Source organism: Lasioglossum baleicum, unplaced genomic scaffold (genome assembly GCF_051020765.1).
Source record: "Lasioglossum baleicum unplaced genomic scaffold, iyLasBale1 scaffold0555, whole genome shotgun sequence".
Classification (NCBI taxonomy): domain Eukaryota; kingdom Metazoa; phylum Arthropoda; class Insecta; order Hymenoptera; family Halictidae; genus Lasioglossum; species Lasioglossum baleicum.
In genome coordinates this window covers 5,883-19,455 of record NW_027469615.1, presented here as the reverse complement: position 1 = coordinate 19,455, position 13,573 = coordinate 5,883, and the positions used below count along the sequence as shown (strand labels likewise).

Below are 13,573 nucleotides of genomic sequence, written 5' to 3'. Positions count from 1 at the left end.
AGGCCTATACCTTTCGAGAACCTGACCAGCTATTCCGAGAGTCAGACTGCGCATTCCGGGAACCAAACATTTGCACATTTTATATTTTTAAATATTAATAAATATTTTATAAAATATAAAACAATAAATAAATTGAAATACATAATATTTTCGTATTTTTAATACTTACTTGATAATAATGATCTTTATAATTGGTTGCTAATTTGCGTATATCATGTAGTTTTGTAATTGGTACAGTAGCTACATTTAAATCATCAGTGCCTATATTATTCATTGTATTATTATCATAAATTTCAAAAGTCTCACTTATTTTTGAAGAAACATTGAAGGAGCACTGTAAATAAAGAAGTATTACATAGTAAAAAAAAAGGAAATACTAAATTAATTTAAAAAAATATGTACCTTTTATTCCAAAACTTAAATCTAGAATTTTCAGTAAATTTAAATATTTTATTTGAGACATTACAAGAATTTCTTAAATGAGAATTCAGATACCTCTATTTTAAAATATTTTTATACACGATTAAAAGCAAAGAGATTGTACATTTTACTCTTTTTACTCTTGTATAATTTACTTTATGTATGAAATAGTAATTGTAGCCAATAAAAATAAGGGACACAGACTATCTCAAATATATGAAAATATAAACCATACAAACAACACTATGCAATACAAAATTACCTTACAATTATCCAATTTCAAATAAATATAATAATTATTTCATTCAATTATCACAAGCATATCAAAAATTTTAATATAAACATATTATACATACAAAAGATTATTGTTATTATATATAATTAAATAATAAATTTTGACAACTAATAAAAGTATATAAGGAAAATAAAAATATTAAATACCACTTTTAATATATAAATTAAAAATAGAATATAAACTAAAAAACAATATGTAATTAACAGTTTCCATTTTATAACATGACAATGATTTGAGGGTGTGGGGGTTGTTGATGCAGAGAAAATCTTCGACAAGATACCCTGTCCTCCTGAGGAGGAGGGACGGGGTTATGCAGGATTTGTACCGGCTAAAACCCCCGCGGAGACCTTCCTCTCCGTTCTGGGAGGCACCAGAAAGTCAGGCGTAGTGGGCACTCACCCCGCGGCTCGACCGATCGCCAACGGGCCCGTCTTCGTCCATCATGGCTCTTTCTTTGCTACATTCAACGACGCCGCGCGACCACCACGCGACGACGTCCACTCTGGACCGCGATCCCCTATGCAGTCGGGCCATCACCCGGCTGCCCGCGGTCCACCTGGCGGCGGGTCGGCAAAGGGCAGGGACTGCCACACCACCAGGGTCTCTTCGCCGGACATTATCCGGATCACACAATCGGACTAATGTCTCGCAGGCGCAACGGCGAGTCTGTGGCCTGCTCGCGGAAACCGCCTTTCCACGCGAGAACGGGTTTGGTTCCTCTTTTCTCGAACCTGCTCCGAGAAATGTGGAACGCTTCACGATTTTGCGTGTCATCCTTCCGCAGGGGCCATGGTAATCTTCTCTGTATTGTTCCAATTTTAGTATATATACTGCCGAAGCAAGTACTTGCCTGGAAGCAACTGATATAAAAAAAAAAAGTAGTGTCCAATGCACGCATGTTATACAAATCTTTTTTTGAATGCTCACATTACACTTTACATCGAATATTTTACTGTCAATAAATAGATATTTTCGTATATTTATAATCGCTCCATTACTTATCCATCACTAAACTTCATAAAAAAAAAAAACCGTTTTACATGTAACGAAGACAGCTGATTTCATCACGCATGCGCTGCAGGCATGTTAACACTAACCTGTCTATCTAATGATTTTCGACGGTATAATTTTAATTAAATCATAAAATAATTCATTTCTTCCGATATATCAATAATGAAATGTCAAATGAAATGTTTTTTAATATTCTGAACATAAAATCTAAAAATATTTGCTTTTGCTATAATGTTTTTAAAAGTAATTTTCTATAAAAAGAAAATTTCACTGCTATATGTATCTTAAAATAATACAAATGTTTATCGTACATATTATTGAACTTTATATGACTTCGGGGAATAATTGGTATAAACACTTTTAATTCGAAAAAATCAATGATTTCAATAATCGCGGAATGACCGAGCTACGAATAAAATTCAACGAAATAGCTTTAAAAAAATGTGGCTAATATTTCGGAAACTAAAACCGAGCTGCAATTATTGTTCAAATAAATGCTTAAATAAAATTAAGTTTATTGATACTAAAATACAGTCAATTTTTTAAAAAACCAGAAAAGAATAAGATTTAGCGCAAAGTCAGGAAAACAAACCTTTACCTGTTTTTGTTGTAAATTTGATATCAAAGTTTTAAATAGAAAATTAAACATTAAAATCAATGCGCAATGGACATAGGCATAAATGCAATTTTATAGCTAATATGTAGACTAAGACTACACAAGCTAAGCTCCCCGGGGCTTGAAAAGTTTTATCCATTCCATTTCTGTTATCTCGACACATAGTGGGTTTTTGTTTGTTTCTTAAGATATCATAGTGTCAGTGAGAACTGTATATCAGCGACGTGAGAATAAACAGTCTGAGGGGTGCCGAGGGGAATCTCAATTTCTCCCACTCCTAATGATATCCATCCGACGCTTACCCTATTCTTCCCGCCAATACCACTGACAGATTCTTGTCTTGTATCTTGTCATATTACAGCCATGTGTTATCACATCGAATTATTTATCTCCTTCGCATGAAATTTGAAAATTAAAATTATATAAGCAATTTTGTGATGTGTAAATCATAACGTTATGTGAAACAATTGTAATCAGGGAGATATGTTTTTGAGAATGTGAAATCAAGAAATGAAGTTTTAAAAATATTTTTATCTTTTTATCGAGATTTGACAGTGAACAATTTTTTCAGGATAAGGTGATAGAGTATTTTATTCAAAATATTTTATTTGAAAAATGTTAATAATCCTGTTTAAAAAATGAAAATATTTTTAAAATTTTAATTATTGATGTCACCTTCTTAAAAACATTTCCCACAGATAAGAAGTTACTCCATGTCTGACATGTTACGTTTTACATAAACTTTCATTAAAATCAGAATTATTGAATTTAAGATTTCCTTGGAAATATTGCATTTGGATATAATCAATAAAAGCACTTGCAAAGTAACTTAAACATATATATATATGTGTGTGTGTGTGTGTGTGTGTTTTATACAAAAGCATATACGCATGGACATGCCATTCCTGAAGATATTTTAGGAAAAAATGCTTTTGCAGTAAGGCAAAGTCAATTTACCATAAGAAAGGGCATATTATCTATTATAATATCGAATTCTTTAATTCGAATTTGAAAATGTTTACAGATGGTAAGTGCATTACATTATCTGCATTCACAGCTGCGAGTGATTCATAGAGATGTAAAACCTAGTCAAGATCTGTGATTTTGGTATTTCTTGTAGATTCCGTAAATTCTGTTGCCAAAACTATCGATGCTGATTGTAAAAAACCATACATGGCTGTATGTCAAATTTTTTACATAAGCTATTATATCTTTAATCTTATCTATTCAATAAATTCTCCATCATAATCTTTTTTTTAGCCAGAAAGGATAGACCCAACCTTCACAATATGACATCAGATCTAGCAACAGGGAAATTTCCTTATGAATCTTGGGGTTCACTTATTCTGAGCATTTAAAACAATCTGTAAAGGCTGAAGCACCAAAGTTACCAGCTGGTAAATTTTCAGTCAGTTTCGAAGAATTCATCAATAAACGGTAAATTTAATCATATATAATATTATTTAATACTTGTTACATATAGTTCGATTAATAATTGTCTTTTTTTGTTTTTTAGTTTAATGAACGATTATACTGCCCGTCCAAATTATAATCAATTATTCAAACTTGATTTTATTAGAGAACATGCCAAAAAGGACATAAATGTTGTTAAATTTGTTGGACAAATTTTAGATTTACCTGAAATGGAGTAACTAGCACAATATATTTATGTTTTTGATATGGTGTGTTATATGCCTTTTAATATAACTTCGTTTTATGTATCGAAGTTATTTGATCAGTTCTCTATATCTATCTTTATCAGTTGTATTGTTTACTTATACATGTGTCATAAGTATATTGAAGTACAGTGTAAAACAAAATATGTGTAACTTTTATCTAAAAAATTAGTTCTTGAAAAGTTTACTTTTTTGTTTGTTCAACACTTAACATATAAATATAATTTACATTAATAATATTTCTGGATTAGTAAATATTTTTCAAGCAGAGAGGAAAACAATGTAAATAATATACAAATATTTTCTCACGGTTTAATAAAATTCAAATTATAAAGACTTACATGATTAAATTAAATATTTCTATGTAATGTAACAATTACATTATATGCAATTATTGTAATAATATTAAAATCATGTTTTAGAGTAATTGTATCAATATAAATAACACAAACTAAAACAATGTTTACTTATAAAGTAATATGAAAGTTACATACTTTATACAAGGATCTAATTAGAAAAAATGTAATTAATTACATTTGTTAACTTATACAAACTGTAATTATGTAAGAAATATTTGATAAATGTAATTATTAAACATATTGTACCACATAATCTTTGTTGTAAGTATTCAATAATTAAATAATTATCTACTTACTATAATAGTAGATCAAAACAGTAAAAAGTTAATTTTATATTGTTTTATTGACGTGATGTAGTAAATATTAATTAATTTCAATTTTGTGGAAGAATTTTCATAGGACACTAAATTTAGAAAATATATTTCTAATTTAATGAAAATGTTTATAAAATATTAATTTATATATGATTAACAGATAATTATAGAGATATTTTATAAGTATATGTTTTATGCATAGGCACAATAATATATAATGATAAACATACAATATCTGTTTGGTTCAGAATTTTAACCTTCTTTGCCATTTAATGTTCTAAATTCTTTAAAGTTCTTTTAAAAATGTCACAATATAAATGCAATGGAAGAAACACTCCAACATAATAATATTTATTTGAAGAAAACAAATGTATTTATTAATATTTTTTATATAGATAACGAACGACGCAATAATACAACTGCAACATCAGGTAACGACCCGCGAACACCATGACCGGTCATAATAGATCGTCTCTCGGATGCATCGTTTGCGTCTATAAATTAATAATACATTATAGATACAATTAAAATTAATATAAGAGAAAAATAAAAGCTATTTATAAAATCAAAGTACTTCTAACGAATTTTTTCATTAATTTAATCTGAACTCAAAATTTATTCAGAATTGAATACAAACGCATTGCAAACGTTATGAAATATGAAATTTACGAAAATGTAGTTCATACCTATATTAAACTCTGGGCTATAAATAGAAATATTTCTTATATAAATAATTCCGTTAATTCGTGAAAAGATAAGCAAAGCATATTGAATAGAACAATGAATTATTAGCATTATCAAAGTAATAAAGTATTCCACTGTTAGTTTTATGTTTGTGATTTTTTTTGTACGAGAGATAAAAAAATAAATATTAAAAAATATCTAAAAGTTATAAAAATCTTCACACGTTGTTATGCAATGAAAAATGATCTTTTATTTTGAGGCAGATGTTACATAGCGGCAAACGATATACTTACCGATACTACTAGCATCATCCTTTTCTATTTGTATCAGGCTGTCTTTGTTGCTATCGACTCCACTGCTTGGTGTCGAAGAAGGACAACGCGGAGATGGCGGTTCGCTATCGACTATAACAATGCTATCCAAAAGTTTAGCTCGCCCGTTCGGTAACATTTTCGACCAACTGCTGAAGTTGAAATAGTACCATTTCACAATAGCCGTGCCATATCTTGTTCTATCGATAGAGGGAGTACTGTGCTTGTGGAAATTGATTACACTTAATACACAAACAAGCCACAACCACTCAGAGAAATGTTTATATCGAATCTATTTGAAGAGTTTTTTATCATCAAAATTAAGAGAAAGCACGAGTGAAAAGGATCTCGCTAATGAGAAATATATGATAGATGTAAGAATTATATACTAATTACTTTGTATCTGTTGGGAACGCGGGCAACATAAGAAACGAACTTTCCTATGGCTTAGAAATAATTCCCCTCACGGATAATTAATTAATTAGTCAATTAACATGGTCGTATCTCGATAAGCCGAAATTTAATGGAAAAAGATGCAAATATTAGGTTATACAGGCTTGAACTTAGAGACTTTTTGGGATAAAAGGATTCAAAAATCGAAAATTTGATCGATGATTAGGGAAGCTTTACAGTGGTACAACTTGTGTCCCTCTTCTCTTTAACACTAGGTTTACGGATGTTTTTTGTATACCTATCTTTATGGAGACCCGTCATATTTACGAATAAAAAAGACCACTTATTAAAAAAAAAAAAAGTACCCTGAGTTTAATTTAAAAACAATTACAATATTAATAAATTTACTATAAGTTGATTAAATCTATTAATATCGTATAATTGGAGTAATCCATTCAAAAAATTTACGGGTCCCGTAAACCTAGTGTTAATCCTATTTAAGACAATGTAGACATGTAACAAGAGAAGTTACTCTGATATCTAATCAGTTTTGGAAAAAAATTAAAAATCATATCCTGGATCTTTTTGTTTCCTAGATACCACTATTCAAACGAAGAGGGAAACTTAAATTTGAGAACGATCGAAATATTACATGCTTTGATAAGTATCATATATTTTATTTAACCTTACCCCGGCTTTGTTTGCTTTTGTAAAAATTGTAATAAATCGGTAATTAAAATGGTTATATTACAATGTAACTTATATCTTCAAGGTGACGGAGAAAACGCGGCAACGTAGAAACTGCGTAAGCCGAGATGCACGGAATGAATAGCAACGAGGTTGATGTGGCGGCCCGATGGGAAAGGGACAAAGTAAAAGTTTCCACGATAGTGGGGATAGACAGAAAATGTTGAAACGGAAGGGGGACGTGATATATTCTGCATGGGTGATCGTCGGTGTGGATAATATTAGGTTGGGGAAAAGAAATCCATTATTTTTTCGGTAGATGGCTGTAGTGATCGATATCTCGTAAATTATCGATCAAACAATTTCAAATTTATGCTCGTTGTCAAGGTAACAGTTCGCACTAAAAGAATTCGTTTGCAGTTTTTTGTTTTGTCCATTCAGTTCTGAGTTACACGGCGTTAAAGATGGAAGTCAACAAAGAGAAAATTCGGTACATTTTACAGTTTTTCTTTGATAAGGGCGAAAATGCAAGTCAGGCGGCTGAAAATGTGAATAGTGTTTATGGTCCCGATACTGTAACAGCTAATTACGCGCAATTTTGGTTTCGTCGATTCCGTTCGGGTATTTTTGACGTTAAGGATGCCCCTCGCACAGGCAGGCCCGTCGTCGAAAATGTCGAGAAAGTCACTGAAATCATCGAAGTGGACCGGCATGTTAGTAGTCGTAGCATCGCCCAGGAGTTAAAGATCGACCACAAAACAGTTTTAAACCATTTGCACAAAGCTGGGTTTAAAAAAAAGCTTGATGCTTGGGTGCCACACCAATTAACACCAAAAAACATGATGGATCGAATTTCCATCTGCGAAGCCTTGGCCAAACGTAATGAAATCAACCCATTTCTTAAACGGATGGTGACTGGGGATGAGAAATGGGTCACATACGACAACATTATGCGAAAGCGATCGTGGTCACAGCGCGGTGAAGCAGCTCAGACGGTGGCCAAACCGGGACTAACGGCCAGGAAGGTTCTGCTTTGCGTTTGGTGGGATTGGAAAGGAATCATTTATTACGAGTTGCTTCCATATGGCCAAACATTAAATTCAGACATCTATTGTCAACAACTGGACCGTCTGAAGCGAGCAATTGACCAGAAACGGCCAGAATTGGCCAACAGAAGAGGTGTCGTGTTCCATCAGGACAACGCCAGGCCACACACTTCTATAGTGACTCGTCAGAAACTCCGGGAGCTTGGTTGGGAAGTTTTGATGCATCCACCATACAGTCCGGACCTCGCACCAAGCGATTACCATCTTTTTCTTGCATTGCAAAACTTTTTTAGTGATAAGAAATTGGCATCAATGGAAGAGTGTGAAAATCAATTGCTGGAGATTTTCGCTAATAAGGACCAAGACTTTTATGAGAGAGGCATAATGAAGCTACCATTAAAATGGCAACAAATTATAGAACAAAATGGTGCATATTTGACCTAAATCGGACAATGCAAAACATGTTAAATAAAGTCTTGAAGTTCACGTAAAAATAATGGATTTCTTTTTCCCCAACCTAATATAACCGAGTTACTGTTTACGGAGTGTTTTCGGAAATTTCATGAGCACATCTAGTTTCCCAGTTAAATTCGAAACGCAGCAAATCGAATCGTCTAATTGTGATAACTATACTATATGATAACTTAACTATACGTCGCCTAACATATGCTTCATGAAAATAGAACTAACGGGAATACCTTATCTTGGAAATGTGAATACTCCAAACATTTTACAATTTATCAAACTTATAGATAATGTATTATTAATGCCTTGGTATGAAACTTTTTGCGCGCGAATCGATTTAAATTCCGTGTTTTACTCCGCGGCGTAAAATATTCAGAAACTCTCACTACGATATAATTATTACACAGCATAGTGCTGATTTGAAGAAATGTTCGTATACGAGAAACTAGTTCGTATATATTTCTATAATGAACTGATAGAGGTATATCCGAAGATAAAAAACGGAAATAGAGAGAACGAATTGCGTGGCACGAAAATCTTCAATTTGAAGATTCTCGAGAAACGTTGTACGTAGTGCAGCGCTTTGGAGACGATGAAATCATAGAGGGGATGACCCCTCCTGCCCTACTCCGCTGCGCACAATGTTATTGTGCTATGTGGTATCTGGTATATCTGGAACTATGCGCAAACCTGCTCAGTAAATACGAAGCTTCTGTTCCTCTGTGCGCGTCGAAAGAGTGCGTAGTGAAGGGAGAAAAGTCTCGTCTCGACGGCTTCCCGTATCATCTGTGCGTCCATCATGCCGTTGAGTATTGGGGTTAACCTAAGAGTGACCGAACACTGTAGTCGGGGCGGTCGTATATACATGGAGGACAGGTTAAGCTTGGCCTTTCAATCGACACCGAATGACAAAGATCCGGAATATGCCTTCTTCGGGATATTTGACAGCCACGGTGGCGGCGAAGTGACCACTTTTGCCAAAGAACGTTTAATGAAAGCTATCGTGGAACAGAAGGATTTCTGGAGTGATCGTGTCGAGAATGTGCTTCGAGCGATCAAAGACGGATACGTGAGTACGCACTATGCGATGTGGTGGGAGCTTGATAAAAATCTTATTTGCGCTTTCTACTCTGTTATTTTTGTTATTTTATCGGTTCTTATAGAATTTCTACAAAATCCGAACAATCTTCAAGTACATTTATCCAAAAATCTAGCGTATTTAGCATTTTTAACGAATTTATCTCAATCTCTCGCGTATTTTCCCTACCACCTGTGCCCGATTAGATTAGAATTTAGGATATGTAATCGGAGCTAACCTGAAAATTCGAATTCGAAGAAAAAGTTGTTGAGAGAAAATTTTCGATATTGTTAGTTTTTTTTATGATCAATTAGTTTATTATCAAATGAAGAATCATAAAAACTGATTTACCAAATCAATTTCGGAAAAACATAAATGTTAATGAAGATCTACTTTTATGATAGACAAATGGCCAAGAAATGCATCTGGATTTCCATCTACAGCTGGGACCACAGCTAGTATAGCTTTCATTCGTAAAGGCAAGATTTACTTAGGCCATGTAGGACATTCTGTCATAATACTGGGATACCAAGTAAAGGGTGATCCACAGTGGAATGTTGAAGTTTTAACTAAGGATCATAAACCAGAAAGTGGGCACGAAATGACGAGGATGCGTGAGGCTGGTGGTAAAGTCGTTAGTATGTCTGAGGTTACTAGAGTTGTTTGAAACAGACCTCGTGTAGGACTCAAAGGACCAGTTCTTAAATCGACTCACACAGATGAAATTCCTTTTCTTGCTGTTGCTAGATCTTTAGGTATATCATCATTAATATATTAAAAGAAACCCATAAAGGTATATAAATCATTAGTTGATTAAAAATCTTGTGTTTCATAGGTGATCTTTGGAATTATAATTCTGAATTGAACACATTTGTTGTATCTCGTGAACCAGATGTTAAAGTAGTTGCAATTAATGTTGAATCACATCGTTGTCTTATTTTTGGAACAGATGGTTTATGGAATATCATAACACCTCATGATGCAGTAGCTATTGTTCAGGCTGCAGATAGACAGAATGAGGAACATCTTATTGCTTCACAACAAACATGTAATGGGGTATGTTTAGCATATTAATTACAGTAAAATATTAGATATATATGAAGATATAGTCCTAATGGCTATCTTAAACAGCAAGCTGACAATGTTCAACTATGGATAAACCCTTCAAAAAGTCTGGTAGATAGAGCATTGAAAAAATGCTTATCAAAACGACTATGTGCAGATAATACAAGCGTGATTACATTAATGCTAGATCCAACAGGCTCATCTCGTAGTGAGGTATGCGTTATTAAAAATAGTAAAAAATACTCTTAAAGGATTCAGAATAGATGTTATAAAATGAAATTGATTTTTCTTATGGAAATAACAATAAAAATAATCTGTTATTAAATGAACACCTGTCTTCTTTTAAAAGGTTTTGCTGAGCCAGACGGAATGTGTTGTAACACATAATATTATATATACACCTGCACCTACAATTGCTGATATTCCAGAAAAACATAATTGCAATCCTGTTCCTCCAAGCATATCAAGACCTTTCCCGATAATAACTCATAATACTGACCTCAAAAAACCAACTATCTCTGATGAAGTTAAGGAAAATAAAGAGGAATCAAATTCGGAAGATATATCACTTGTAGAAAAATTAGAAGAAAATCACAATCAAAAGAATGAAATACGAACGAATATCAAGGAAAATTCTGTAGAAGAAAATCTTCAAGTTGCAGAAACATCAAGTAGTGAAATATTTGAAAAAAGTATAGAAGTAGATAATATCGATCTTGATACAGTATCAACTGAAAGTGTTAAAGAACAAACAAAAACGACAAACGAACCGCACGATATACTAATTCAAGAAAAGAATTCGATATCTGAACAGTCACCTGAACCAGAAAATAATGTGATACACCATAGTGCATTTTCTAGTGAATGTGATGATACACACACTTCCACAGTTGTTTCTAGTAACACAGAGAGCAATGATGTTATGTCGGGTAATACTGTTCGTAGTAAAAACGAAGTAAAAACTAATGTATTAAATGGATCATGCTATAAACAGCCCATATTGTTCTCTGCTTTATGGAAAGAAGTCAGAAGTACAAGAAGGCACAGTTTAACTGCACATTTACGAAATACTCTCCTGGATGCGGGTTCGTTAGAATCGAAAACATATATAAACTCTAGGCTTAAGTGGCGTAGTACAAAAGTGTCTGTGACGGGGAATGCGGTAGAGGAAGGCGTGATTATCTCTGCAAATAAAACGAGCGGTAGTACTGTTGATACTAAACGAAGACACACTGCAATATCACAGAGTGTAGTTAATACGGTCGAAGAATCGTGTATATTACAAGAGCCATGCATTAAAAGCACACGCTTAGAGGATCGTCCGAACCCGGTTGACGAAAATAACCCAGCGGATCAGGCTAAAAAAGATACAAATAATAGTTTTGGTCGGCCTACCGCAGAATCCAACATTAAACGTGCTACGGCTGATGCTACCATTGTACCTTTACAGGAAAGACTACCTTCGCTTAATAATTTCCAAAGAAATTTGAGAAAGAAAGCTACGCCAGTGAAGGCTATCAGAAGACCGTCTATTAAAGGTCTGTTGAAAACAATTGTGGGCTGCTAGTCTTGGTGCAGGAGAGTGGGATGAAGGAAGAAGTAATCGTTCGAGTAATTGCAACGCGTAGAGGATAAATCGAACTATGCCTATTATAGGTTCATCGGATAGTACAACTGTTCCGCAACATTGGTTCAGGTCGGTTTTTTTATCATTTAATATTTTTTTTTTTCGTGCGTAATGAGTTTATATTTACACATGGTATTTTCGCAATTTCTTACATGGTATTTATATCTTTTTTATTCCAGGTCGGATACACCTTTGACACACTACACACGCGGCGATACCTGTAAAAACATTGCGTTCACGTAATGTAGACATAACTGGTCACACGATATCTGCACAATTACTACATCAGTATGGAATGGTAAAGCAAAAGTCGGCTTTCATTGCCGAGTAAATTGAAGCAGCCTAGTAATAATGGATTTCTACAATCAAGTAGAACAAGGACTTCCTCCTTGACGTCCAATATAAAGCAAATAACAGTATTACTGGAATGGAGCTTGCTCTACGATTGGTCCTACAAATACGGGATGTAATTCTAGTTCCGGAATGGCTAAGAAAGTTAAATCACCTTATAATCCAAATGCTAGATCATTAAGCTCACGATCTCGTATGAAGCGCCTCGGAAAATGAGATAAGATAACGTACATTAATTATATTACTTGTTACATTACACAGGGTATTATTTCTTACCCTTATCATGTTTTTATTTACTTCGCGTCTTGCTTTTCTATTTTCACGGGAAGATATAGCTAGTTGAAAAAGAATCTATTCTCGTTTGTAAATTATTAAGTAAGAACACTTCTATTGGAATCTTTTTTCTTTATGTTTTCTTAAGAATATGATTTTGAATTTTATGGTATTATTTTAAGGTAAGTTAAAATTTGCGGATAGACAAAACCACGTACGAAATGTACTTCAGGATACTGTAAAATAGTAAATTCTCGTCCGTGTATTCCAATCTTATTTTATAATGTGAGATCGATAAAAATCTTTGTTAGTAAATATTTAACGTTATGATAAGATTATTCTTGAGACAATTTTTAGTTGAGAAATTTTCCGTAATTATATCATGATATAGGATAATTTACTATATCTACGAATTACGAATTATATAACAGATGAAAGAGAAAAAGAAAACTGAGTATAAGTTGGAACGCATATGTTTATACGAATTTATCAATATTTTTGTATTTTTACGTTTCATTTCAGACAGTGCAAAGAAACAATTATATCAAAGAGTAAAGAAGAGTATGACATAAAAAGAAAGGAAGGAAAATAATGACACGTGCCTACAATAGTTATTTTGTGTGTGTGTGTGTGCGTGTGCAAAGTGTATTAATATATCATGGATCAAGGAGAAAACACATTTTTCATTGTCATAACAGAAAGACAAGTACATGCAATACAATAGCACAATGCAATACAATACATATGTAAAAAAAACACGTATATTTATAAGTTGTCTATATACGTGGAGATATAAAAAAGAAGATTAGATGATTGTGCTCATAGAAGAAATAAAGAAAATCTTTGCTAGCGCTTATTTATATACATGAAAAATTATAACATACATAGAAATGAAAAAAATG

At 33.1% G+C, this 13,573-nt stretch overlaps 1 protein-coding gene, 1 non-coding gene and 1 pseudogene across 2 annotated transcripts; 2 read left to right on the top strand and 1 right to left on the bottom strand.

Moving 5' to 3' along the window:
- Positions 1 to 1,454: 1,454 nt before the first annotated feature.
- On the bottom strand, positions 1,455 to 1,561 carry LOC143220255 (U6 spliceosomal RNA). The gene has a single exon (XR_013011606.1). It is a non-coding gene; the product is annotated as a U6 spliceosomal RNA (small nuclear RNA).
- LOC143220252 (dual specificity mitogen-activated protein kinase kinase 6-like) lies at positions 1,505 to 3,994 on the top strand (annotated as a pseudogene).
- A 5,082-nt stretch (positions 3,995 to 9,076) lies between these two features.
- Positions 9,077 to 12,614, top strand: LOC143220254 (uncharacterized). The gene is given in 9 exon segments (XM_076445939.1): positions 9,077 to 9,377; positions 9,757 to 10,110; positions 10,191 to 10,411; positions 10,487 to 10,633; positions 10,770 to 11,966; positions 11,968 to 12,119; positions 12,246 to 12,354; positions 12,356 to 12,462; positions 12,464 to 12,614. Coding segments are annotated over 9 exon segments (2,739 nt in total).
- Positions 12,615 to 13,573: the final 959 nt, after the last annotated feature.